Consider the following 26,577-nt stretch of genomic DNA (forward strand, 5'->3'; position numbering starts at 1 on the left):
CAGCAGTCTCTGCATCAGTAGGCCTCAGTATACACAAAGGGAAAACCAAGGTCCTCAAATTCAAAGCGGAGAACAGCAATCCAATCACCCTTGATGGCGAAACTCTGGAAGATGTAGAATCCTTCACATATCTGGGAAGTATCGTCGATAGACATGGAGGTTCAGATGCAGACGTAAAGGCGAGGATTGGCAAAGCAAGGGCCGCATTCCTACAATTGAAGAACATATGGAACTCAAAACAACTTTCAACCAATATCAAAGTGAGAATCTTCAATACGAACGTCAAGGTAATTCTACTGTATGGAGCTGAAACTTGGAGAACTACAACAACCACAATCAAGAAAGTACAAGTATTTATAAATAGCTGTCTACGCAAGATACTCAACATCCATTGGCCGGATACCATCAGCAATAGCCTTCTGTGGGAGAGAACAAACCAACTTCCAGCTGAAGAGGAAATTAGGAAAAGACGATGGAAATGGATAGGACATACATTACGCAAATCGTCAAACTGCATCACGAGGCAAGCTCTAACTTGGAATCCTGAAGGGAAGCGGAAAAGAGGAAGGCCAAAGAACACGTTACGTCGGATAATAGAAGCAGATATGAAAAGGATGAATTACAACTGGAAGGAGCTGGAAAGGATTGCCCAGGACAGGGTTGGATGGAGAATGCTGGTGAGCGACCTATGCTCCTTCACGAGGAGTAACAGGTAATCTGGATCTCTTTGATTGATTCCGAATTCTAAATTTAGTGCGTTCATCTGTACTCTCCTAGTTCCATTTGAATTGAATCGCACTATTTCGAGAAATCCCAGTTAATACAATAATTCGAATACTTCTAATTGTTATAAGACGTTAATGCCATGCAAAAAACAATGTTCTATTCGAAAGAGATAAGTCAGTTCACCCAGTCCAAAGGTGAATATCAAAACAGCCAATCAGGATAGCGATTACTGACTGAAGAGGCCAGATAAGATGAGTTGATTTCATCTCGGAGATACTGCAAAAGCAAAGGGGCAAAGTTGTAAGTAAATATACATGATGACCTTCAAGATGCCACAGAAATTCAGCGTTTGTCAACGCCTTCGTATGTAACACCCTTCGAACTGAGGGATACCAACCTCATCAAATTGAAATTTTTGGATGAATGAACTTGAATACATATTTGGAAGGTTGTTGATATGTTGATATTAGTTGTATATAAGCTGGATTGTAGTTGCAAGGGATGAGTAGCTTGGCATACTCACTCGCGACCTGGCATGTATGCGCGACCAGGCGGTTCCAGCTAGATTGTGTCCAGTAAAACTAATGAGGTCAGTGTCAATGTCGAAGACACAGAACTATTTGCTTTGGTGATTTATTTACCGCTACAACCTTGTCTCGAGTCAGAAAGCAGGCAGTGTATAAAAATTAGTGGATGGGTGGGGTGATATTGTTTCTAGGGCAAAAAAGTGACTGAAAAACACGGTACATATGGTAGGGATCTTCTCACCTGCACACATAAACACACATGAGTACAGACACTGGAGATCTGATAGTTTGTAGTAAATTTTGTATTTTCTATATTCCTAGAGACTTAAGGAGCTGAGAGTTCTGAAGTCGTCTCTTTGTTGGTCAACATATTATAGATTTGTGCATATGTGGGACTAATTTTGCTGAAACTTATTTCAGTTTTTCAGTTAGTGGTATTTATTCTGTGCATTTTATCTGGTCTGAAAATCCCGAGACAAATTTCCTTGCATTTACTCATGTGAAACAACGGCGAGTGTCATGATATGAAAATAAGTGATATCACAAAACTATTCGAAATACACGCTATGATCTGTTGTGCTTGTTTGTATTTGCTACTTCATAAGTAAAGGGCGCTAGGTTCGACGCAGTCTTCGCAGTTGGTTCGTCTATGGGAGAGTTTTGCTCTAAACCGGAGAGTGGGAATTCTCAATCACATCCCGGTGTTCCTGCTGTTGGTACTCAACATGCTAGGTCAAGGGAAAGCAATGTCCCGAGTGCTTCTGCAGCAACAGCTGGCTTTCTATCTAATATGTGTGACACAATATCCCGCTTACAATCCGAAAATCATTTACCCTCGAACGCCCCACCACCAGGTTCGCGGATTGCCCCCAGCCCTGAACAGGGTTATGCCAGTAGTATTAATCGGAATGGAAGGTCTGATAGTTTTCCAAGTGGAGGTCCGGTGCTCACAAGTAAGTTCTTTGTTTATCTTAATTTGCCTGACGAAAAATATATGTATATCTTCTCTGAATGCCAAATATTTAAGTTCCAGTCAGTAAAGATGTCGAATACGGTTGTTACGTGTTAGTGCTTGTCCTGTATGTGTGATATTAGGGGAGTGTATTCTATAGATTTGGCAGAGTAACTGGGGAAATGTAGAACGACTCAACAAACGGTATGCAGACTAGTAACATTGTGCCATACAGCTTGTGTCCTGTCATTGCACGACCTGGATTCACATCTTCAGTGGCAGTACAGATTTATGCAGTTTGTTTGGACCATTTATTTTAGGACGACTTATCAAGTGGTTTGGTTAGTTCGGAGTTTTGCTTCATAAGTTTCAACACTAGTTGGATGGTAGCTTGCTTTTCATTTGGCTCTAAAACTTGCCTCGACTCGGAGTGACTGAAGATACTTAGTGTTGATAAAACTGACGTCACGACAAAATATACATCATATAATCCTAGGTTCCGTCCTAACCCCTCTAGGTGTCTTATTACATGTTGAGCAAACCGTTTGTGTAGATGGTGATTTAGTCATTTACACTTGTTATCCCAATGTATTGTTCTTGGATTCATCAGTCTAATGATCTGCAGAGTTCAAGCGGTGTGGGACTTCTGGCGATTGTTTCTTACATTAGTCAGGGATGATGTACATCTGGCGGAAGTGCAGTGGGTAGTTATGAGATGCCAAAATACGTAATATTGTGACTGTTTACGCATTGTTGCTGGTCCTTAACGGTAGCGCTTATTTTAGGATAGTTGGATGACAGCATTTCCATTCCATCAGTTTTAAGCTGTATTATCTGATCTTACCACTTGTAGGGAAAATGAATCAGCATAAAACAAAATTAGTTTTGAGGGAATAAAAGAAGAGACGAGAGCTCATTATTAAAAACAGTTTGTATATAAACAACAAGTAGATTTCGCTTACTGCGTAACCTTGTCTTCCTGTTTAGGAGTGATTAAATGCTTCAACACGATAACCTTCAGCTTCTGTGTCAAATTACATTGGGTATCAGCGTTTATGCAGCCACCTGTGCGGATGAGCTCGATTATGTTTAGAAGGCCAACTACCGAGAGTAAATGCAGATACATGTTCCTGTTAGCCCTGTTGAAGTTATTTAACCTGGTGTTTACAAAGGATTGATTTCAATAGCGTGTAAGCCAAGCATAACAAGACATCTTTGGGTAAATGATTTACACTGCTATGCACTTCTGGGTCACTCGCATGATGTGATGGGTGAGCCTTCAGAGAGGTATGAGTGGTCAACTATGCACAGCCTCACTGCTAGTTTCGTAAATAACGACTAAATGCGTTCAGATATTTCCTGTACAAAGTGCGTATATATCAAGTATTTTCGATATGTTAATCAACTCACTTTCCTCTTAAACATTTTGGAAAACAATCCTGACCAACTATATCAAAACTGACCTGATGTTAAGTAGCGACATTGTGAACTGTAGTGGTGCGCCTATACCCTCTTTAAACAAAATCATCTGTAGACATTTCGCAAAATCTGTGCAATATGACGAAGTCGATGTTTGGGGTGTCGGAATATATGCATGCGATAATCACATGCAGTATGTATGCTTTTTTGAAGATTAACTTAATCATTAATACAAGGTGGCACCAAATATATATACACCCCCCTCCGTCATTCAATTTGTGACGGCTGGAATACTGCTCGGGCGTCCAGACCGAAACAAGTGGTTTTCTCAGGCCACTCTTCGAGCTTTCGATCTAGAGGTCTAACCCACAAGGCAGTGGAGCAACGTCCAAAGATGCAGTCCCTCGGTAGCCAATGACCAACAATAGGCTCATACATCATTTGTCCCCTTAGAATTCTGGAGCCCATGCGCACCATTGGTTTGTAATAGAGGTTTTCCAATCCCCTAGGTGGATCCTCCATATCTATCAACGCGGTTAGAACGCCGGACATTCGCTTTTCGTCCTCTCGACTTCGTAAACAACACCCTCAGGTTCGGTCTGGGCACCCGGGCAGTATAACAGACCTCACACAAACCAATAATAGCTGCTACTGGCCTCATTGTTATTGTGTGGTGCATATACATTTGGTGCCCCCTTGTAACAACGTTTATGTGTTCAAATAAAGTAAATAACCCCCTCCGCGAGAAGGCAGTGAGTAGGACTTGCCTGGAGATGGCTGTATACGCGTGGTAATGTAGGAGGATTTCGGAAAGAAGAGCGGACTCAATCTTGGCTGTACCAGGGCATCTTGAGGTTTTTTAAAGATGGGTTTGTAAAACCAGTTTATTTCAGACTGGTGTGTCACTTTAGACAACCCGACTAGTGTCCTGGGAGGTGTGCCACAAACCTCCAAAGGAAGCTCTGAATTGTTCTTTTCGTATCATCAATTTGATAGATTGTTTCACCTATACCTGGCTTTGGTTCGGGTGAAGTGGGAAAGCTACTGATATTCACTAGGCGAGGATGTTACGCCTATATCGACGTCGTGTTCTAACCACTGGCTTTTAAGGTTCCTAAGTTCTCACTGAAAGTTTCTATAAAAAGGGCTTATATATTGTTATACTGTTAGTTTGCCAGGATACACTATCACATGTTAGGTGTAAAGAAAGTTCAGAAATCTAGCAGCTACAAATTGCTAGTTTTGCTGAATGTTTCATCTTACCCAGGTCACCAACTGCTTGTCAAAAATCTCGCTTATTGTGTTGCTCATCATCGATTCCTTACTTAAATCTTATTCAAAAATTTCAATTTGTCCTCAAGGGCTTCTGGATATGTGCTGAATGTAAATGAGGTGTTTTAACGTTTAGTTCTGTCTGTAATTCATTTAACTAGTACAAGTACAGTACCATCCATTTTCTGACATCCCAATGTACAGTAATAGCTTAAATAAATGGAAAGTTTGTGTAGTCAGAGGTGAACGTTTTCGATGCGATCTTCACCATGATGGAAATCGGTTAGAAATCCTATGACATTGAAGCATTTCGAAATAACACATTTAATCACTCTTGACCTTTAAATCCTTGACGTGCTGTTCCCTATCCACTTCTTTCTCGCTTATTTCGCTACAGTTTTACCTTTAATCTCTTACAATTGAAGAGTGTAGTAAGTTTAACCATTAGGCTTGTAAAATTGTCTCGATCTATATGTGTCTTTAGTGATTGTGTGATTTCTTGAAATAAGTATCCAAGGTTATCAATCGAATCTTGTTTATATCTTTAAACTTTGTATTACATCAGCTGGGCCTCATGCAGGGTTGTTAACTCCGGAAGATATGCTTGCTGCAGCACAGATTTGTAGCCATCTAAGTCAGTCACAACTCAACGCTCTGGCGGCTGCTTACCATCAACAACAGCAACAAATTCAACGTTCCGTTGGTCCAACTGCTTCAGGAACTTCAACACTTGGTCACGTCCCAGGAATTACATTTGCACAGGCTCTAGCGGCTGTTACATCTGTATCGAAGTCATCATCTCCTACTATTCCTCTCAGTGTTCACAGCTCTCAACAGTCACCTCGATTGCCGGTCCATTCAGTTCAAACACCTATGCATCAAGGGAACCAAAAACGCCCCCCTAGTGGTCAGTCACAGTTTCACTCAGGACATCCTATTCAAATGGGTTCAACTACATCTGGTAGTAAGTGTTGCCAATAATAGCTATTATGTTTTTCATCTGTTATGATAAGATGTTACTCTTTTTTTCTAGAGCTATTCTTAACTTACGCATATGTATTATGACCAAGTACTTTACTGACTTCTGTGTGGTTCATGTGGATCTTGTTACTGGTGTTTTTATCCCAACAATGTTATAAGCTTCATGAACCGTGCAAGCTACGTTTTAGGAGCTGGTGTCTATCGAAAAAAAACCTATCATGGCTATTGTAATTTCATCATTACATCACTTTCGATGCCATTGACAACGTTACAAGTTGCTCATATAGTCTCTGATAAATTTGTGTATATACTACCGAGCAAGGTAATTAGGATTCATTTTCAGTATGCTGAGCACTCAGTCATACCAATACACACTTGTTTACACAGAGATTTCTAAATCATTCAGAACATATATTCTACCTCACTAAGGTTACATGTAAGTTTAAGAGTTGAAAAAAAAACAAATTTAGACAAAAAGATCATTGTTTGTGAGTGAAGCTGGTTCGAAGTACTTTGCCGGTTTTCGGATTCGGTGGCTACGGGCGCTTGACAGCTACCGTAGTTACTGAGTCACAGTGCATCCTTTTTACTTAGTCTTCGTCTATTTAAATCTTATATAACCATTTATCCAGAATTTCAAACTGATATGCTCGATTATGAATTCCCACACTGAAAGATCTATTTATTGTCCCTAGTTTCTGATTCTATGAGTAATTCTATGTTCTGGTACGATCATCACAGTTTGAATAAAATGGCATGATTTAAAGTTTTGTCGTGGTGTGTTATGTGTGCCTGGTTCTACATCGTAGATGACTGACTGACTGCTATGTCAGTCAGTCAGTCAGCTACAACGTAGGACCAGGCACTTATGTGCATCGGTCCAGGTTGCCATACCGCATCAGCACAACGAGATGAACACCGGATTCATAGCAGTGGTTAGATCAAAGGTGGTAATATATAAGAGAAAGATTGCATATAGAGATATAGTACAAGAAGAAAGAATTGGTTCGTAGAAAGAAAGATATGAAGTGATTTTAATCTCTTAGTTTAAGGGAAGACAGGGAGTGTATACACCGACGCCATTGTGATCGATTCTGAGCCATGTCACCAAGAGTCTCCAACCATTGGTTACGAAAGTCACGCGGACCCCAACCAAGTAGTCTGCATCTACCAACATGGCTCAGACTAGAAGTTAGTGTCTTCAAGCACTGATGCCACGTTTTGGTTTGGCCACCCCTAACTTTCTTCCAACCATTTCCAATACCGGATAGCATTGCACGTCGTGGTAATCGGTGTTCAGGCATACGTAACACGTGACCCAACCATCTCAGTCGATGAAGATTCATAACCTCATCAACTGATTTACCGTCATTCCCTAATAACCTACGTCTAACCTCACTATTACTTACCCGGTGATCCCAGCCTATCGTGATGAAGCGACCGAGCTATACTGGCTGGAACAACCGTTCCTCAAGGTCCTACCATGTCAGACAGGTCGGTTGAAGAGCGGTAAGACTAAAAGCAACAAACCCAAGGTCCGAAGGCGAAGTCGTACTGCTGACTGTACAGAGGTGTGACAGCAGTAAGGTGTTTCCTTCAGACAACCAGCATGACAGCGATGCTGCCTTCCCACAAGGAGGGGTGAGGTTAGAAAAGGTCGACCCTAAAAATGTCACACCTCACCTTACCTCACGGATTTCCGTCTCCGGCGGTAAGACCCTTTGAAGAACGGAGCTAACACGTCAAAAACCTTCCACAAAAAGGCCGTGCGCGACCGGCCTCAAGCAGTTGTCCCTTGGGCACTGCGGTCACGCTCTCAGGTCACTGAGACCGCCTCTAATCCAATTTCCTTTTCAGGTACCTCCAGAAGAACCCTTCCACGATGTGGGCAACCGGGAAGTGATAACCGCCCTCATACCTCTAACAGCACCCAAGACTGCTATGTAGTTTTGTTTGTAGACAGTTACGGTTAAATTCAACTGACTGCATAAAGGTTAATTTTTATTTTAGCTCGTCCAGCTTCAGCGTCTCAGGCTGTCCTTCATCATCGCGGAAGTCATCCAGGTCCTTCAGGATTCGGGACAATGAGTTCTCACGTCAGTCCATCACAGCCAATTACCTCACATCTGGATCATAATTTGCACAATGCACATCATCAGACAAGGGCTTCACCATCACTATCACCCAGTCCTGGAAGCAATATTTACCAAGTTAGTGTTTTTTTCGTAGGTATCACCAAGGCAATAATTGAAATATCCTTTACTGATCCTTTATTAACTGTAAGGTGTAACAATTAAAAATAGAATGTATATATTTTTGTAAATATCTTTCAAAATTCCCTTCTAGTCAACAAGTAAAGTTAACCTAAATTGTAGAATTAGCGAAACATTTACGTCGCCGGATATAATGATTTTGACGCTAAAATTGTTGCTTCACAGTAGTCCAGATATTAATAAATTTGTCTATAATCTTATCAGGAGTTATCTGATATATTCTGACATATAGCCTTTATCATATGATTGTCAAGTGTTGTTTGCTCGATATCCAAAATTGTAACGAGATTTACTTTAACAACAAAAGTTAGTTAAAAGTGGCATCAACTGTTTTTCTCTTTCTGCTACACTCAAAACCTATCTTAATCAGACATACTTATTGTTTTCAGTGTGTTCAGTCAATCATAAGCAGTTTACGAATTGGCATAAATGTGCATAGCCCTCACTTACTGCACTACATCAGTGCACACACAGGAAGGAAAGATTTGTAGCAGAGCAGTCATTATGGTAGTGGTCTCGTTTATAACAAGAAGCATCACATAGAAAGAGTAACATTGAGGGAGTAAAAGGCATGAAAACTCAGGGTTTCGAGGAGAATAAAGGATGTGTACATCTGAACCATTGCGATATTTTGAACCTTATCACCCCACATCCAATCATTTTTGATTACATCTTAGTTAAGTTGGTACAAAACTTCAAGTTGTTGCGTTAGTTACGTGTCGAAAAGACATATTCATTCCCTTTTCAGTGGATCAGGTGTTCAGCTACATTTTGTACTGTTATTTACATACAACAACCTTCATATCTTTCCAATTGCTGATTTATACATTAGACCTGTGTAAATGCTATATGTGGTATATACAGGATTTTTTTTCTGCTACTTGAACAGCTGACACATAGTTCTATGTCTGATTGTCGTCTTACCTTGTATTTCAATGACGTTCTAACTACTAATTGTTAGGCTACTCAGTTTTCGTCTTTTTATACGCTTCAAACATTTTCAGAATCGTCGTTCACAACTGGCCCCCCCTTCAACTCATCCAAACAAAAGACCTCGTATTTCCTTAGGATCCCAACTACCACACTCCATTTCATCCTTACCTTCTGCTCATGTAACAAATACAATTGCACCAGCTGAGATGGAAGCTTTGTTGGGGAGTGTTGTTGCTAGTAAGGCGATGGCAAGTATTGCAGCTGGTTCTAACTTTCTTAATCCAAACGCCTATTCTGCAGCCACAGAAGTTGCCGCTGCAGCCGCAGCAGCCCTCACACCTTTTTATACATCCATTAATAATAGTAGCTTATCGAACCCATCATCTGTCGTCACTCCAAATCAAGCTGCTTATCAACCGCATATTCAACATCATGGTTCATTCGGTAGTAATTCAACTTCTGGCACTCATTTATTCAACCAACAACATGTTTTGCCATCTTCCAGTTCGGCGTATCCAGGTTCACTGATGGGTACCTTACCTGGTTCACTTCTAACCTCGTACAATAACAGACCATTTCCTCATGCAACTGCGTCTACCCAGGCGATAACTTCCGGGCAAGCCCTAGTTAGTGTACCTGTCTTGGGATCACAAACTGTAACTAGTCAGCCTCCATTGTCACATATGCCAGCGAAAGCATCACATCCAACATCAGTCTCCCAAATTCCTTCTCGCCTGATTTCTGGCCATCTTCATCATCCACCTGCTGCTACTCATCCTAGTCAAGGCAGTTTCCACCAGTCAAATCATCCTTTACCACAACCAGGTTCTCAACATCATGTGATGGGGCATTCTAATCTCCCTCAGGGGAGTGGTGTACTTCGACAGCAGACTAAAGAACCGGCTTATCACCCACAGGTACGTGTTTGTTTCCTGATATTTTAAAATTAGATTTCGCCAGTTTTTTTGTACGACTGCTACTTCAGTGAATTTTTATTTAACCCAAATTCGTAATATTGTTTCAAAGCTTTTTATGTCGGGAATATTGACGTTTCTTAGGTTCATGTGAAGATTTTTTATTCCTATGTACTTGAGCTCAGTCAGTCGGTAAAAACGTAGAACTTCGTACGTACGTACATCAGTTCGAGTTGCCATACCACATTAGCACACAGATACAATTGTCAATTCAAATCCCGTACTGATAGAGGTAGTAAAAGTATAAACAGTAATCGGAAAGATTAGGGTTTGAAGATGTTATTCAAAGAATATAATCCATTGAAATACATTTGGAAAGAGGAAAAAAGGGACATGAAGGATTCAGAAGATTAGAATTTGGGAGAACACAGAGAGTGGATGCACCTGCGCCATTGCAAACGATTTTGAGTCGTGTCATTCAGGGTCTCTAACCATCGGTTGCTATTACTTATTTATTTTAACACATAGATATTGGTACAAGGAAGCACCAAATACATATGCGCCACACAAATCTCGTTTGATATGTGTGAGAGCTGTGATACTGCCCGGGTGCCCAGACCGAAGCAGGTGGTTTTCTTAGGGGGCCACACCCGGAGCCTTCAACCTGAAGGTCTAACCCACAAGGCAGTGGAGCATCGTGAGGAGATGCAGTCCCATGGTAGCCGGTGACCAACGATTGGTTCATACGCCATTTGTCCGGTCAGGATACTGAAGCCCATGTGCACCATTGGTTTGGAATCCGGTTAGTCAGTCAGTCAGTCACTAACAACGTAGAACTTCGTACGTACGTACATCAGTTCGAGTTGCCACACCACATTAGCACAGAGATGCAGTTGTCGATTCAAATCCCGTAGTGGTAGAGGTAATAAGAGTATAAGCAGTAATCGGGAAGATTAGGGTTTGGAGATGTTATTTAAAGAGTATAATCCAGTGAAATAAATTTGGAAAGAGGAAAAAAGGGACATGAAGGATTCAGAAGATTAGAATTTGGGAGAACACAGAGAGTGGATGCACCTGCGCCATTGCAAACGATTTTGAGCCATGTCATTCAGGGTCTCTAACCATCGGTTGCTATCATCTCGCGGTCCCCAACCAGGTAGTCTACACCTACCAACATGACTCAGTTCACTTGTCAGTGACTTCATGGACTTGTGCCATGTTTTGGTTTGGCCGCCCCTAGCTTTCTTCCAACCTACTCGTATACCACTGAACATAGCACGTCGAGGCAGTCGGTCGTTGGGCGTACGTAACACGTGTCCCAGCCATCTCAACTGATGAAGTTTCACTACTTCATCAATTGATTTGCCATCCTTACCTAGTACCCGTTTCCTAACAACTGTGTTACTTACTCGATGGTCCCATGATATACGAGCAATGTTTCGAAGACACCTATGATCAAATACTAGTAGCCTACGGATATCCTCTACTCTTACCGGCCATGTTTCACTGCCATAAAGTAGGACGGAACGAACAGCTGCGCAGTAAACACGTCCTTTGGTTGATAGACGGATATCTCGCCTACGCCATAAATGACGCAAGTTGGCAAAAGCTAGTCGAGCCTTCTGTATCCGTGCTGAGATTTCGTCACACACTAAACCACAAGGGCTGATGAGACTTCCAAGATAAGTGAAGTGGTCGACACACTCAACTACTTCACTCCCTATCATTAGTTCGGGTGTCGATGTAACCCAATCCTGAAGCAACATTTTGCATTTCGAGGGAGAGAATCGCATCCCGAACATACTTGCATTGTTGCTTAGAGTGGTCAGAAGACTCTGCATTTTGTCAGCGTCTTCACCAAATAAAACTATGTCATCTGCATATTCTAAGTCAACAAGTGAACCTCCTGGTAGAAGTTCAACCCCTGTAAATTTAGATGAGGAGAGTGTTATCTCTAAAAGTACGTCGACGACAAAGTTGAACAAGAATGGAGAGAGTGGGCAGCCCTGACGAACACCACTCGAGGTAATCAATTCTGATGACAGTTCGCCATAAGCTCTCACTCGACCAGTTGTGTTCGAGTAGAGAGCCTTTATAAGGTTAATGTACTTCTTTGGTACTCCTTTCAGTGACAAACACTGCCATAGAACCTCACGATCAACAGAGTCGAATGCCGCCTTAAGGTCGAGAAATACTACCATTGTGGGGCGTCTGAATGTGTGTCTGTGTTCTAGAACCTGACGTAGTGTGAATATCTGATCTATACAACCACGTCCAGGTCGAAAACCGGCCTGGTTGTCTCTAATCTGCTCTTCACGAGCTTTGATTAGGCGTCGAAGTATTATTGAAGCTAATATTTTAGACACTATATTAGTCAAACTGATTCCTCTGTGATTGTCACAGGAGGACTTTCGTCCTTTCTTATAGACTGGCACAATCAGTGATTGAGACCAGTCAGATGGGATTACGTCCAGTTCCCAAATTCTACCTATGACCTCAGTTAATCTCATTGCTAATACTGGACCACCATCCTTAAAAATCTCAGGAGTAAACCTGTCAGGGCCTGCTGCTCTCCCTCGTTTCAGATTTCCTATGGCTTTTTCAACTTCGTAAAGAGACGGAGGACCTACATTAACTTGCCATTCAGGTTGACTAGAGATCGTGGGAAACCGAAGTGTGGCTGAAAGCCAGTTGAACTGATCCCTAAAGTGTTCTGCCTATCGATCGATCCAATCTCCTGGATTGAGAATGAATAATATGTCCATCTTTCTCTGAGATTGTTTCGCTAACGGTCGGGTTCCTAATTCCGGTTTCCTTAACGAGTCTGAACAATTGTCTGCTATTACCTATTGCCGCTGCCTTTTCCATCTCTCTTGCTTTCGCTACCCACCACTGTTCACGATCATTGCGTAGACTTCTTGTCAGCTTGCGCTTAAGCTGACTCCGCTCTTCATTATGTTCAGAGCCGGGTGGAATGAGTTTCCGAGCATCTATCAGTGCGATAGATGCTGCTGAGATCCAGTGTTGCTCCCTAACCTTCTGGTTTACCTTACTAGCAGATATCACTGCTGTTTCCACAGCTTTTCGGATATCATTCCATGCTGCATCGGGGTGGGCATCACATACATGGCTGCCTAACTGTTTTCGTAGTTGTTCCTGAAATATACTCTTAGCTTGACTATCATTAAGTAGGCCCCTAAGAGGTTTCCTTGCAGCATCTTTCCTACGTCCAGTAAGACGCAAGCAAATACGCGCTCGCACTAGAGCATGATCTGAATCTAGGCATGTGCTCCAGAATGAGCGACAGTCTTCTATCGAGCCCCTCCATCGGTGGCTGATAGCGATGTGATCTATTTGGGTCCAACGTTGGGACGAATTAGGGGGTCGCCATGTTAAAAGATGTTTTTCCTTATGCTTAAAGTTAGTATTTGCAAGGAACAGGCGGTTATCTGAGCATAGCTGCAACAGACGGTCGCCATTATCTGTTCTTTGAGCCACGACACCATAAGATCCACCTAGGTGTCTTTCCCTATCGCTTAGTTTACCTACTTGAGCATTAAAGTCACCGGCCACTATTACTACATCCGAGCGCTTAGCTTTTCGGAGAAGGTCCGAAAGCTTTCTGTAAAACTCATCTTTTACATCATCTGAGCTGCAGTCAGTGGGAGAATAGGCAGAGACGACGAAGAGGCAACGACGAGTGTACCTATCTTTCCGGATTCTTACTGTTCCGTTCAGTCGGACAGCGCACAAACGACTGTCTACTGGGATCCAGTCTAAGAGGACTAGTTCTGCCCTAGAACTCAATGCTATACCTACGCCGGCGAGGCCACGGGAAGCAGAATCAGGGCTTCCAGATACACGAAGCGTAAGTCGAGTCGGTTCTTTATTTTGGCATGGTGAGGTCAAATGAATGACGCTACTTGGATCCTGTATGCGCGTTTCGGAGACGCAGCACACATCGATGGCGCGAGATTCTAAAGTTTTAGCTAAGGAAGCCTGCTGTCCTGATTGGCACAGTGTTCGGACGTTAAAAGCTCCTACATGTAGTTTGGAGCGTGGTTTAAGGAGACTAGGAATGGTGTTCCACGTACTCGAATCGTTTGCCCTAGCGGTGCGAAGTGATAAAGGGACGTGAGAAGGGTTATTCGTGGAGATAAGAGAGTTATTAAGAGATGTAGGAAGGATTTGAATGTGACCAACTTGGTCTCTTGTGCTGTTACGGGTATGTGGGCTGATATCGCTTCCCGGCCGCCCACACCGTGGAAGGGTATTTCTTGAGGAACCTGAAAAGGAAGTTGTATTAATGTTGGCCTTAACGACCTGGGAGCGTGACCGCAGAGCCCAAGGGACAACTGCTTGAGGCCGGTCGCGCACGGTCCTCTTGTGGGAGGTTTTTAATGTGTTAGCTCCGTTCTTCAAAGGACCTTACCGCCGGAGACGGAAATCCGTGAGGTAAGGTGAGGTGTGACATTTTTGGGATCAACCTTTTGTAACCCCTTCCTTGTGAGAAGGCAGCATCGCTGTCATGCTGGTTGTCCAAGGGAAACCTTATTGTTGTCACACCCCTCTACAGTCAGCAGTACGACTTCGCCCTCAGACCTTGAGTTGCTGCTTTTAGTCTTACCGTTCACCAATCGACCTTCCTGGCATGGTAGAACCTAAAGGAACATATGTTCCAGCCAATATAGCTCGGTTGGGTCATCACGATAGGCAAGCCCGACCACCGCGTCAAGGTAGCAGCTACCGTCGGGCACTTGACCTCACACGTAGCTAACCTTATGCGTACGCTATAACTTGATAAAACCGACTGGAAATTTACCAAACTGTCGACAACCAGCTTTACAGTTTGAAACCTAATTCTCAACTTACGCCTGATGTAGGAGCATAAACCACCCACCAACAATCTCCGTTCAACTCTATCCTTTACAGTTGCTATTGATCCTTTTTATATTTGCCTCCAATTTTCGGCCCAGTGTGTTTCTTGGCCATCCTTTTTTCCGTTTTCCTTCGGGATTCCAAGTTAGCGATTACCTCATGAAGCAGTTTGGTGACTTCCTCAATGTATGTCCTATCCACTTCCAACATCTTTTCCTAATTTCCTCTTCATTTGAAAGCTGGTTTGTTCTCTGCCACAATAGGCTGTTGTTGATGATATCCGACCAACAAAGAACTTTGAGTATCTTGCTTAGACAATTGTTTATATACATTTGTATGTTTTTGATTATGGTTGTGGTAGTTCTCAAAGTTTAGGCTATGTACAACAGAGCTGCCTTGACGTTCGTGTTGAGGATTCTGACTTTGATGTTGGCTTGCAGACAGTTGTTCCATATGTTCTTCAACTGTAAGAATGGTGCCCTTAATTTACCAATCCTTACCTTTACGTCTGCGTCCGATCCTCCTTGTTCATGGAAGATGCCGCTACCCAGGTAAATGGGTTTCCACCTCTTCCAGAGTTTCTCCATGAAGTGTGGTTGGGTTGGTGTTCTCCGTGTCGTATCTGATGATCTTGGTTTTTTCTCTTGTGTATGTTGAGGCCTACTGATGCAACGTCTTCTGCTACACTAGTTGTTTTGACCTTCATTTGCTGGTGTGTATGAAATAGAAGACCTATGTCATCTGCAGAGTCCAAATCATCTAGTTGCATCCAATATGTCCATTGTATTCCGTAATTCAGTCAACCACTAGAAGAGAGAAATAATGAGAGTGAACACTTCTGTCTGACTCCGGTACTCATTTGGAATGCATCTATAAACTGCTCTCAATGCACGACTTTGCAGTTTAGTCCGTCGTATGAATTGCGGATGATGTTGGCGATCTTCTCAGCTACTCACCCCCCATGTTAGGAGGATCAGTCTCATGACTTCCGAAGAGTATCGACCTTCACTATGAGGCGTCGTAATTCTTTTGAATGAAGATCCTTCAAACCGGAGGACAGAGTTTAAATAGTTTGACTTGTTTATTCTGGTTAGCGTTTATCAAGGTTGCTTTCTATAGGATGCGTTTGCTGACCCCATACCCAACCCTCCTCCTTTACCTGGGCTTGGGACCATCGGTGACCCTAAAAGAGCTATAGGAAGAGTTAAAATTCGCCAATTGTGATATAATTCAAGTAATATGACGTGGAGAAATCTTAAGAATTTGATTCATCTGCGTGCGCATTTATTTTCTCTTGGATCTTCATTGCATTTTTCCTGTACCCCTCTGAGGTACTATTAAATTTATGAAGGTGTTATAATATATGTTATTTGTTAAATCACTGCTAGATACATCAATTCAGATTGACTGTGGATATAAAGTGAAATTTGCTTCACTTAATTCTCATTTCCAGGTGATTATTTTACTATGGTTAAATTGATCATCACAGTTGTCGGTAACGTTAAAAATTAAATTAGTGTTTACCACAATCCCAAGTAATATAAGTGTTCGTTGTTGATTTAAAAACACGTTTTCCAAGGTTATAAAATTTTGCTACCAGTCATGAAACTATCAGTCAGCTACAGCGGTGGACCATGTACATATATTTATCGGTCCAAGTTGCCACAACTCATTAGCACAGGATGAACACCAAATTCATAGAATTAGTTAGTAGTAATATGTAAAGAAAGATTGCATATAAGGATATGATACAGGGAGAAAGAACTAGTTTGTATAAAGAAAGGTATAAAGTAAGTTTAATCTCACGGTTTAAGGGAGGACAAATAGTGTATACACGTACGCTATTGTGATCGATTCTGAGCCATTTCACCTAAAGTCTCCAACCATTGCACCTACCAACATGGCTCGGGCCAGAAGAAAGTGACTTCAAGGACTGATGCCACGTTTTGGTTCGACCACCCCTAACTTTCTTCGTATGCCGATGTAGTAAATGAATAATCTCAGCTTCTTACCTCATAATAATATGGCTTTCTTACTTTAAGCTTATTAGAACACATACTTATGTAGCTAATTCCAGTTTCTATAACTATCTGTGAACTTCAGCACGGATGTTATAGTAGTTTCCATTCTTTACCAACAAGCTCCTTATTAAGTCGCCTATAGGTACTAATCAGTAAACAATTGGTTGTTCTTTTCATTTTTTCTGTAGATATTGCAAATCTGTTTATGAATATTTTTTTTAGGTTGAAGCCATATCCCCTGCTCCTGATGAGTCTCGTCTAGTGGATGCCCAAGATGCAAAGCTTCATCGTGAAAGGGAAGAAATTAACCGTCAACTGACAGTATTAGATGCTGATATTAATAAACAAGAATCACATCTAAGAAATCTGTGTGAACGGGAGGCTCGTCTAACAGCTCGACTTGCGGTAGCACCTGCACGCGATACATCGAACAATAATTTGAACGGTAACGATTATGAAAGTAAATCAGATAAAGGGGATCTTGCTGTTCCGGAAGTATCTTTCACTTGTAAAACCGGTTTCGAACGAAATTACGAAAATCCAATACAGGTAATACTTTTGTAACTTTATGTAAATTGTATTACTGAGCATTTCGTGCTAAAAACAAATGTAAGGTCTATAAGCTGAAGTACGAGAGTTACTTATTATCAACCATTAATAAGTAAACTTTGTGTTCCATTACTTATGGTGAAGTTAAAACAAAATTTGAGGTCACTAGGTTCAGTTTTAAAAGTGATTATACGTGTCTGTTGCCATGCTAATTCGGAGGATGGATCAGTTATTGTTCGCTCTTATAGTCTCATATGGCAGTAAAACTAGCTGGTGTTCTATTTACAGATGCAAACTATTTTCGTTGCCTTCGAATTATATTTCTTAATTTCGTGCTCTTTTGATTTCAGGCAATTATTTCTGACAACCGCCAACGCACTCGTCAGCGTCATCTCATTTTCACAAGACTTTGTGGTCCCAAAGTTCGACCTGGACCACATGCCCTGCCATTTTATCGCCAACCATCCGACTTGTCAAGTGTAAGGGCTATACAATCCAACTTTCGCAACCATTTCCGTCCAAAACTTGTTGTTTATCTTCAAAGACGTCTCCGTGCTGAACAAAGTCGTATCAGTTTTTTGGCTCAACAATACGGACGAAATTCTAGAGTATGTTCATACATCCTATGAGCGTCGTATAATCGATTTTATAAGCGGGTATTCAGTAGTATAGCGTTTCTAATAAAATAATATTACGACTAAGTATCAACATAACCCTAGTAGAATTGAGATATCACTGTGGATTAAATATGCTTATATTTTGTCACAGTGTTGAATTCTTTGTATTTCTGTATCGTATGCTGATCAGTCGGCATGGTGAATCCTTTGTACCGTTTCTGTTTGGACACATATATTTGTTTCATAATAAATTGTGTCGTACGGAATAATTTTATTCTAACGTGATTGTAATTAATGTTGTAAGTTGGATTTTCCAAATTATTTAAAGTGATCGTTACATCCCGCTTACTATACATCGTATACACCTTGATCATTCCTGTTCGTACCTGGTAAATATGATTTTTAAGATATATGTAGAATTAACGATGCGCAGTACTTAACCTTGTGTTTTAATTATTCATATAATGTGCTTATTTATTTACAGATATTTACCAAAAAGATGGACAAATTACTCAGTACGACCAAACGTCGTCAACGTGATCTTCGTCATCGAGATATTTTTGAGAAAGCGATGCCGGAAGTTAAAAAAAATCGCGAAGACAGGGAGATGGGAAACACGGAATACACTAAACCAGGGATCGAGGATGGTATGTTTATTTTTGTTAAATTAGTTTGTGCTTGTTTTATATCATATCACACAAAATCTTATGATAAGGTTTTTTATTATTGACTTGAACTTATGTATTTTTAACCTTGTTAGGTGAACATTATTGTGATGAGTCTTATTATTAACCCATTATCGTGTATCTATTGTTGTACTTGGCTTCGGTTCACTCTTCAGTTGTGAGAACTAGTGATAGTTCTCGGTTGCCCAAACTGAATTAAAGTGGGATTTAAACCTACGACTTAGTAGCTGAAATTTGGGCTCCTTAACCACTAAATCACTACTTCTCTTATGGCGTGGTTTAAAGCCGTGAGTACAAATCTACCCTTGCTGAAATATAAGTTTACTCATTTTCAAAATGAGGTATAAATAAACAAACAAAAGGTCAGATCGTGACGAAAATTCAAGTATCCAACTGCTTAGCGCCACTTTTTCATCTTAGTAATACCAATAGTTAGGATGGAGACCTGTTTATTTCTGATTGTGCTCCTGTTTTTTGAGGAACTGTTAGTGTGCTTTCAATAACCACCAAATCGGTATTAAAAATATCAAGATAATTCAGAATAATTTTTCCGATTAGAAAGCGTTTCGTATAACTTTTAATTCCTCTGTCCTCAATTAGAGGAATGGTCTGGTTATCCATTCAACTTGGTCCATGTTTTCAAACAACCACATTTAGTTCTATTCATTTTTCAGACCATTAATGCACATAAATGCATACAAATTTCAACTCTACTTCTCATCTAGTATACTCACAAGTATACACGGTGATCTCACACAAAATCACCTAGACCAAGAAATATATGACATTAACGTAATCAGACCTATTTAGATTTTGAGTTAACTAAATATTTTGCCTGTTCCACCATACTGTTCAAACTCGTGTTCGTCTAGTTATTTATTATGAAGAAGTGTCTCACACGAAACGTCAGAAATTCTAGTTTCTCTCAAAAAATATTTTATTACTAAGACTCTACAGAACGCTCAATTTATTTGAAATTATGAAGTCCGACCTTTGTAATGATTCGTTTCTGAATAATTCTTCCTTCAAACGGGTTCTGTATTCATTCACTAAATAAACTTTTCTGTGTCTTTCTATTTGCTTTGTTTGCCAAAAAGATTCTGGCGGGGTTTCTAACCTAACTGATGGTTCTCAGACTACTCCCTACGATGCTATCGAAGAGATGAATAAATTAAAGGTGATTTCTTAATAAACGGTTTCTCTTTTTTCCTATAAATAATCTTCAAACTATAGTCTTTAGAGTAATTTATTTTTATTTGTTAAGGTCACTAAGATTACGTCGTTAAGGATATTCAGAAGTTAATACTATAGTTTATTTTATAGCCAGAATCTCATTCCTTAACTATTATCGATGTAAATCTGTCAAAACTACTAAGTGTGAAATTTCCACTCCACTGGTCACTTTGTACATAGACTGTAATGCTGATGATACTTTTGTCTTAGCACGATGCATATGTCCAAATAGGTGAATTTAAGGTATTTGATTAGATAATTATTTACAATTTCCCTTTGATTCTGGTAATACAAATTTCGTCATCGTCTGATATGGCGAAATAATCTGACATTTCTTGGTCCATAATAAACAGTTTGTCCTAAAGTGAATGTGGCTAAAAACATTTGATAACTGGGTTACCTTGTCTGTTTGTAAGTTGAAGTGCAGTCGCTAGTTATTTGTTCAATACCCGATAAATCACTTGTATTTACTCTAAAATAGTCGAATATATCTGTTAGCGGGAAATAGATTGAGTTAAAGCATTTTCCGTGCAGGATGGTGTTGGGATACGTTGATTGGTCATTTAGCTAACCCCTCCCGAGTGGATACTTGAGGAAGACTCTTGAATATTGTGTAAAATTATAAATTTACCAACGTTTTTTTATTGTGATTCCTACTTATATCCAACCTTGTTTATTTGAAATATCATTACGTTCCTGTTCAACCGTGTTCTGATTTGGGGACTTATCGAGAAAGTACAGTGTCCAAGAATACTAAGCAATAAGAGTGGCTAGGTCGTAATAAAATATAACATAACAATATCTTACACACGATATTTTTATGTGACTTCGATTATTTAGTTTAACGTTAGCAACGTATGATTTGGAAGAGATATCCATGTGCTTAAATTGCCACACTGGATCATTACACTGACCTAAAATAGAGTAAGTGAATGGTAAAGGAGTTGGAATGAAAGTAGTATCAGTCAACAGTAAGACTAAATATATGGTGAATATGGTTCGAATAAAATGTAAGAACTAATAGTGAAACACAAAATATAGAGTGGAAGAAAAGAAATGAACGCGTTTGCGCCACTGAAACATTTTGAGCCACTTTAGAAAAAATAACTAATATTTTATCCCTTTAAAATCTGTACATAACGAATAGTCAAGGATTAGCACCAACTGATTTTTTCAGCTGCAGTCGTAAAACATAAGTATATTAAGTTGATAACATTCCTCTTGAGTCTATCGTGTTGTGGCCATCTTTAAATTTCTTCATGTTGCATCATAATCAAACTGTAGTTAACAGCTGAGCAAACACTCCAATCTGGCTTTTATGATCAAAATAACGCTTGTTGGTAAAATCACACAGCATAACTTAACTATATAGTCTTTTCCATGTTTTTCTTTATAGGATATGTATTTTCATAGCTAGATTAATGTGTTATATTATTTTTTACACATTCCTACAATAATCATTACGTTCAAGATTTCCTCGAAATTGTATGTCGTAATAATTTTGTGTATCTAGGAATATGCGATTGATCCTCCAGTTATGCTTGCACCTTGGCAGCGTCGATATCAATTCATATGTGAATCAGGTTTAGTCACAGATTGTCGTGCTCAGCTCCAAGAGAATCAAGATCTGTCGAAGTGGTCGGAAGAAGAAAAGCAAATATTTAAAGAACGCTATTTAGTCACTCCTAAAAATTTTACTTCGATAGCTTCATACTTAGAGCGGAAATCTGTTGCAGACTGTATCCACTATTACTATTTATCCAAAAAGAAAGAAGGTTATAAACAGCTGTTGAAGAAGCATAATGCTCGTCGACGCCGAGCAGCTCAGACTGAACGTGGAGGGGGCGGTAGTGCTGGTGGAGCTGCTAGCAATTCAAATGCTGGCGGGAGTAGCGGAAGCCATAGTAATACTAATATAAACTCGATCCCTCCATCTTCTAGTAATTGCCAAAATGGGCATACGAATATAAATTCCCCTCGTGGAGAGCGTAATGAAGCAGATGAAAAAGATCCAGGTGGATTAAAAAATTCACAAACTGATTCTTCTGGGTTTCCTGAATCTAATGAAACAGCTGAGCATAAGGTAAAATTATTCACATCATATTCTTCAATTTGCTTTACATTGTAAGTAACTGTTAAACGAGCGTTAATACTTTATTAATATCTACATTCAGTTTGGCTTCAAAAATCGACTTCCGAATTTAAGATGTTGAATTTAAACTTCATTTGGGCTACATCAAGATAGATAACTACGGAGTATCAATAAGCAGTATATGGTTCCTTTTGTTAGACTACTGTTGTGTTTTGAACATCTGAAAATGTCTCACTATTTTTGGTCTCGGTTCCTAAATCTGGGATATTTGGATTTCTTTTTACCCTGTAAGCCATATCGTAAATTGATATGAACCACTAGGTGATAACGCAAAGATTTATTTAGAACTTGAACTACCCAAAGAAAGAATGCTATTTATTCCTTTGCTTTCAATGAATTATTTGTTTTTATTAGAATTTTCTTGATAATAATCGTGGAGTGATCACTTATTTGTCTTACGTTTGTTTCTGTAACTAATTGTCTTCGTGAGTTTTGGCGTTACAATTATATCAAGATCTGTTTACCAAATCGGATTTCCCGTGTTTAGCTTGTACTATTTGCTTCAGGACAATGTCTTATATCTAACTTAGATTGATGAAGAATCTTTTGGTAGCACCAGGCAACAATATCAGGATGTTTAGATTGCGTTTCTTCCTCTCTAAATGAGAATTATTGCTTCAGGACTGGCCTGCGTCAACGCCTGAACTAGGTTTAGGAAATGAAGTGATCGACCGCATCGACAGCTTAACTTATCTTGAAAGTCTGATCAGCACTAATGGTTTGGTGTCTGACGAAATCTCTGTACAAATTCGAAAGGCTCGTTTGCCTTTTACCGACTTACGTCACTTTTGGCCTGGGCGAGATATCCGTCTATCAATTAAGGGATGCGTATATTGCGCAGTAGTTCGTTCTTTTTTACTTTACGACTGCGAAACGTGGTCATTAAGAGTAGATTATTCTCGTATGTTACTTGTATTTGATCACAGATAGTGATTGACTCCAAATGAATTATCGTTGCTCTATCTTATTTCACGATGCCGAACCTTTGCATTACTAAATGGTGTTGCCACTGGATGTCAGCAATCTTTTGGAGACGACGATGATCAAACACAGAGAGTCGTCCAACATCCTCAACTTGGAGAGGGCAGGTTTCACAAGCATAGAACGTGTTGTAGATCCTATCTTCTGCAGCCAGACTAACATTACAAAGGCGCCAAAGATGGCCCAGGTTTGCATAAACCGCTCTGACTTTCACTGTACACGAATTCATCTCATTACTCACGCCAACACCAGCACTTACGCAGCTACCCAGATACACGAACTTCTCTTGTTCACCTGACTTTATTCATTAGGCTTTGTAATTTTTTATCACAATATTTTCTTATCAGTATTGTTTTACATGCAGCTTAGATACTCCCTCTCATTTATCGTTTTAATGCCATCTTAGATATCTTTTCTAACCATATTAACAATGATGTATATATATATATATACACCTAAGGATCAAATTTCAATGGGTAGTGTAGTACAATCAAACATAATTTCTTTACTCTTCATATTCTGAAGATCACTGAACATATACTGATGCATTTTCCCTATTTATTTTCAGGATGCTGATGGATACAGAAATAATAAGAAAGAGACGCATCATGGTGGTAGCGGTGGGAGTACTGGTGCAAGAAATAGAGCTGGACGGGGTCGTCCACCACAACATACAAATCATTCTAATATCGATAACCACAATGTTGGATCTCATGGGCGAAATCGTGGTGGTAATAACAGTACTCGAAATAACGTCGAACCTCATAGTGTTCACGTTCCTTCGGGTAAGTACAAGTCGAAGATTCATCTGTACCGTTTTTTTTTTGAAAATATTCATACCTGTTTTGGATATGTAAGTAGTTAGATTGATTTTCTCTACTTTCACATCACTTTTGGATGAGATTTATTGTAATCAAGAGTGGTTTGTCTTTCATATGGTAGTATTTGTTACTCGCCATATAAGAATGCATGAATAAATCTGGTTATTATCTAATAGTATTAAACATCTTTCCAATGAATTCACACTATAAACATGCGAAAATATTACTAACGATGTTGCTTTTGAAATTTATCCTTATATATAAGATAAACTTATGATTGCGTTTACCCCTCAATGGGTCTGAGCATAAACTACCTTATTAACGTTTAAATTTTACATAGAAGTATATATATGTGATTAATTAAAGTCTCATAACACAGATAAATTACACTTTAGTTTGAACAGATAAATGCAAGACCATCAGTGGAAACAAGATGGTCGTTCTCATATGTTTAATTGATGTTTTTTGTAAGTTGTAATAAGTGGTCTCTGTTCTTGTGTATTTGCAAAAGTATATATGCTAGGCTTGATAAAAAATAGATAACAGTGGATGTTAGCCTTGTTTATGTGGTTAATCTAGTATCGCCTGTTATGTATTTGGTTTGGAGTTGTATGTTCTCTTTAATAATGGGTAACAAAACCAATTTCTGTGTACAACTAAACATATATCTGACATGGCTAAAAATCGATCACAGTACTTTAGGGTTTCAGTTTCATTTCATACCTTCTACTCCGTTATTCCATTTCATTTTTTCGGAATAGATCCTCTTTGTTTAGACTTTCTCACCTTCACTAACACTACTGTCGTTCCATCTACTTCTTTGTTCATTCTTCTTTGCTAATATGGTGTGACAACTTGGGCCTACACACAAGTGTGTCAGGTTTGACGGTGATTATGACTGACGGACTGTTTTATCATGAGCTGTGTTAATTTAATGAAACACATTTTTATGATCTATTTTGATATTATTGGAAATCTGTTTTATTACATATTGCTTAGGTTACTTATCAGTAGTGTAATTCTAACAGGCTAACAAATTTATTTCAGTCTTTGTTACTGTCATCGATTTGTTTTTAAGTGCAGACTACATCGAAATTTTTTTCTCCCCTGAATGTAGATGTCAAGGTACCTGAACATGATACTCTGGTTCCTACGATCGACAAAGAATCACGGTCTGGAGTACATGTAAGTGATATTTGAATAGTTTTCTTACTTTTTCCAGGGGAAAGCTTCCCAATAAGTTCATATAACTGAATCAGTAGAGTTTCCATCTGTAGGTGGACATGTTATGCTTTAACACATTTCTTTATGTTCTGTAGGACAGGACAGTAACGTGAACTTAGTAATTAATAATTTCTGATGTTCAATGTTTACGTATTGCCATGCTGTTGGAAAATATGTTACTGCCCAAGTTTCTGCCCGGCGATGAACAAACTATCACTAAGAAATATTGTTCCAAATCTTATGGACTTTTCATTCTTTTAAACAGATAACCGTTTCTTCTAATGCTAATTCTCAGTGTGCAGAATCTGTGACTGATTCAAATAAACTGGCTCAACCCCGAACACATCCTGCAGTGGTTTCCAGTTCTTCAACACGCATCAAGGATTTGATTCACTTTGCTATTGAAAAAAATCTTACCAAGGTATTATTTTGAGTATATTAAATAGTAGCGCATGAAACTATTGTTACAATTAGCAATTTCTAAACAAAATACTTATCTTCACAATTGTATTTACTGATCGTATTTCGTTTGATAGACAAGCCTTTATTATGATGTAGATATTTCTATTAAGTTTTCCTAAGTGCATTATCAAAGTTCTAATTTGAGCTCTAAATATCACCAGCTGTCAAAAGTTAGTAAAAGACATTTCACTTCATCTTATCCAGCGACTTCAAATCTCATTTCACAATAAATAACGGTTATTTAATTCATATACCCATTGAAGGTCTTCATGCACACTTATTTTCCTAAAAATGGGGTTGGAAAAAAATAGTTCCGCTGATCTAATTGAAAATCAAATGCAATTCGTTTACTAAATAAATATTTGTTAACTCGGCTTGATTAATTTTGGTTAGTGGTACTGTAGTTAACGAGAACATACGTGGGAACAATCGAAATTACAGAACATCTTACTAAAATCTGAGAACCATACAGTTAATACTTAATTTGCAAAATACTAATCAATTGTCTTAATTTTGACTGTTCCTTCTGCAAAAAGTCAATCAGTCGTTTCAGGCTTCATTTTCCTGCATTTTCATACCAGTTGCTTTCTTTTCCCTTTTTTCCTTCTGTCAGACATTCTAATCCTGACTATCGTCATATACTACTCATGTCGATATAGGTAGTACACGCCACGCTCCTCCCCCCAGCTGCTCAAACCGTTGTAGGTGGTCTGAGGTCGAATATGAGGCTTAACGGTTATAAGCTGAGTGTTATATTCACTAAACCACTGTTTCACATTGGGTCTAGTACAATTATAATTTTTGAATAAATATCAATCCCTAATCGAAATAAATATTGTCTGAAAACGTTTATGTAGACTACTTATTTTCAAACAAGCCGTTGGTAAATGGCTTAAATGTAAGAACACAGACATTTGTAGACTAATCATTTTGATTTACAGCAGATTAATAATGAC

The 26,577-nt window shown here is 39.4% G+C and overlaps 1 protein-coding gene across 2 annotated transcripts in view; it reads left to right on the forward strand.

Annotated features, from left to right (window-relative positions):
• Positions 1 to 1,625: 1,625 nt before the first annotated feature.
• GEI-8_1 (Gei-8p) overlaps positions 1,626 to 26,577 on the forward strand; it is a gene marked incomplete at its 5' end in the record, with an annotated part of 42,060 nt that continues 17,108 nt past the window's right edge. The window contains 12 exons of one of the 2 annotated variants that reach the window (XM_051211742.1): positions 1,626 to 2,206; positions 5,462 to 5,860; positions 7,888 to 8,087; positions 9,155 to 10,000; positions 17,119 to 17,445; positions 17,796 to 18,053; positions 18,547 to 18,709; positions 19,846 to 19,925; positions 21,495 to 22,064; positions 23,683 to 23,899; positions 25,053 to 25,120; positions 25,425 to 25,580. In XM_051211742.1, the coding sequence (XP_051071839.1) occupies positions 1,903 to 2,206; positions 5,462 to 5,860; positions 7,888 to 8,087; positions 9,155 to 10,000; positions 17,119 to 17,445; positions 17,796 to 18,053; positions 18,547 to 18,709; positions 19,846 to 19,925; positions 21,495 to 22,064; positions 23,683 to 23,899; positions 25,053 to 25,120; positions 25,425 to 25,580 (3,588 nt within the window). Of the gene's footprint in view, positions 2,207 to 5,461; positions 5,861 to 7,887; positions 8,088 to 9,154; positions 10,001 to 17,118; positions 17,446 to 17,795; positions 18,054 to 18,546; positions 18,710 to 19,845; positions 19,926 to 21,494; positions 22,065 to 23,682; positions 23,900 to 25,052; positions 25,125 to 25,380; positions 25,581 to 26,577 lie in introns of both variants that reach the window. The other variant, XM_035729460.2, reaches the window with a different exon arrangement.

Source organism: Schistosoma haematobium, chromosome ZW (genome assembly GCF_000699445.3).
Source record: "Schistosoma haematobium chromosome ZW, whole genome shotgun sequence".
Lineage (NCBI taxonomy): Eukaryota > Metazoa > Platyhelminthes > Trematoda > Strigeidida > Schistosomatidae > Schistosoma > Schistosoma haematobium.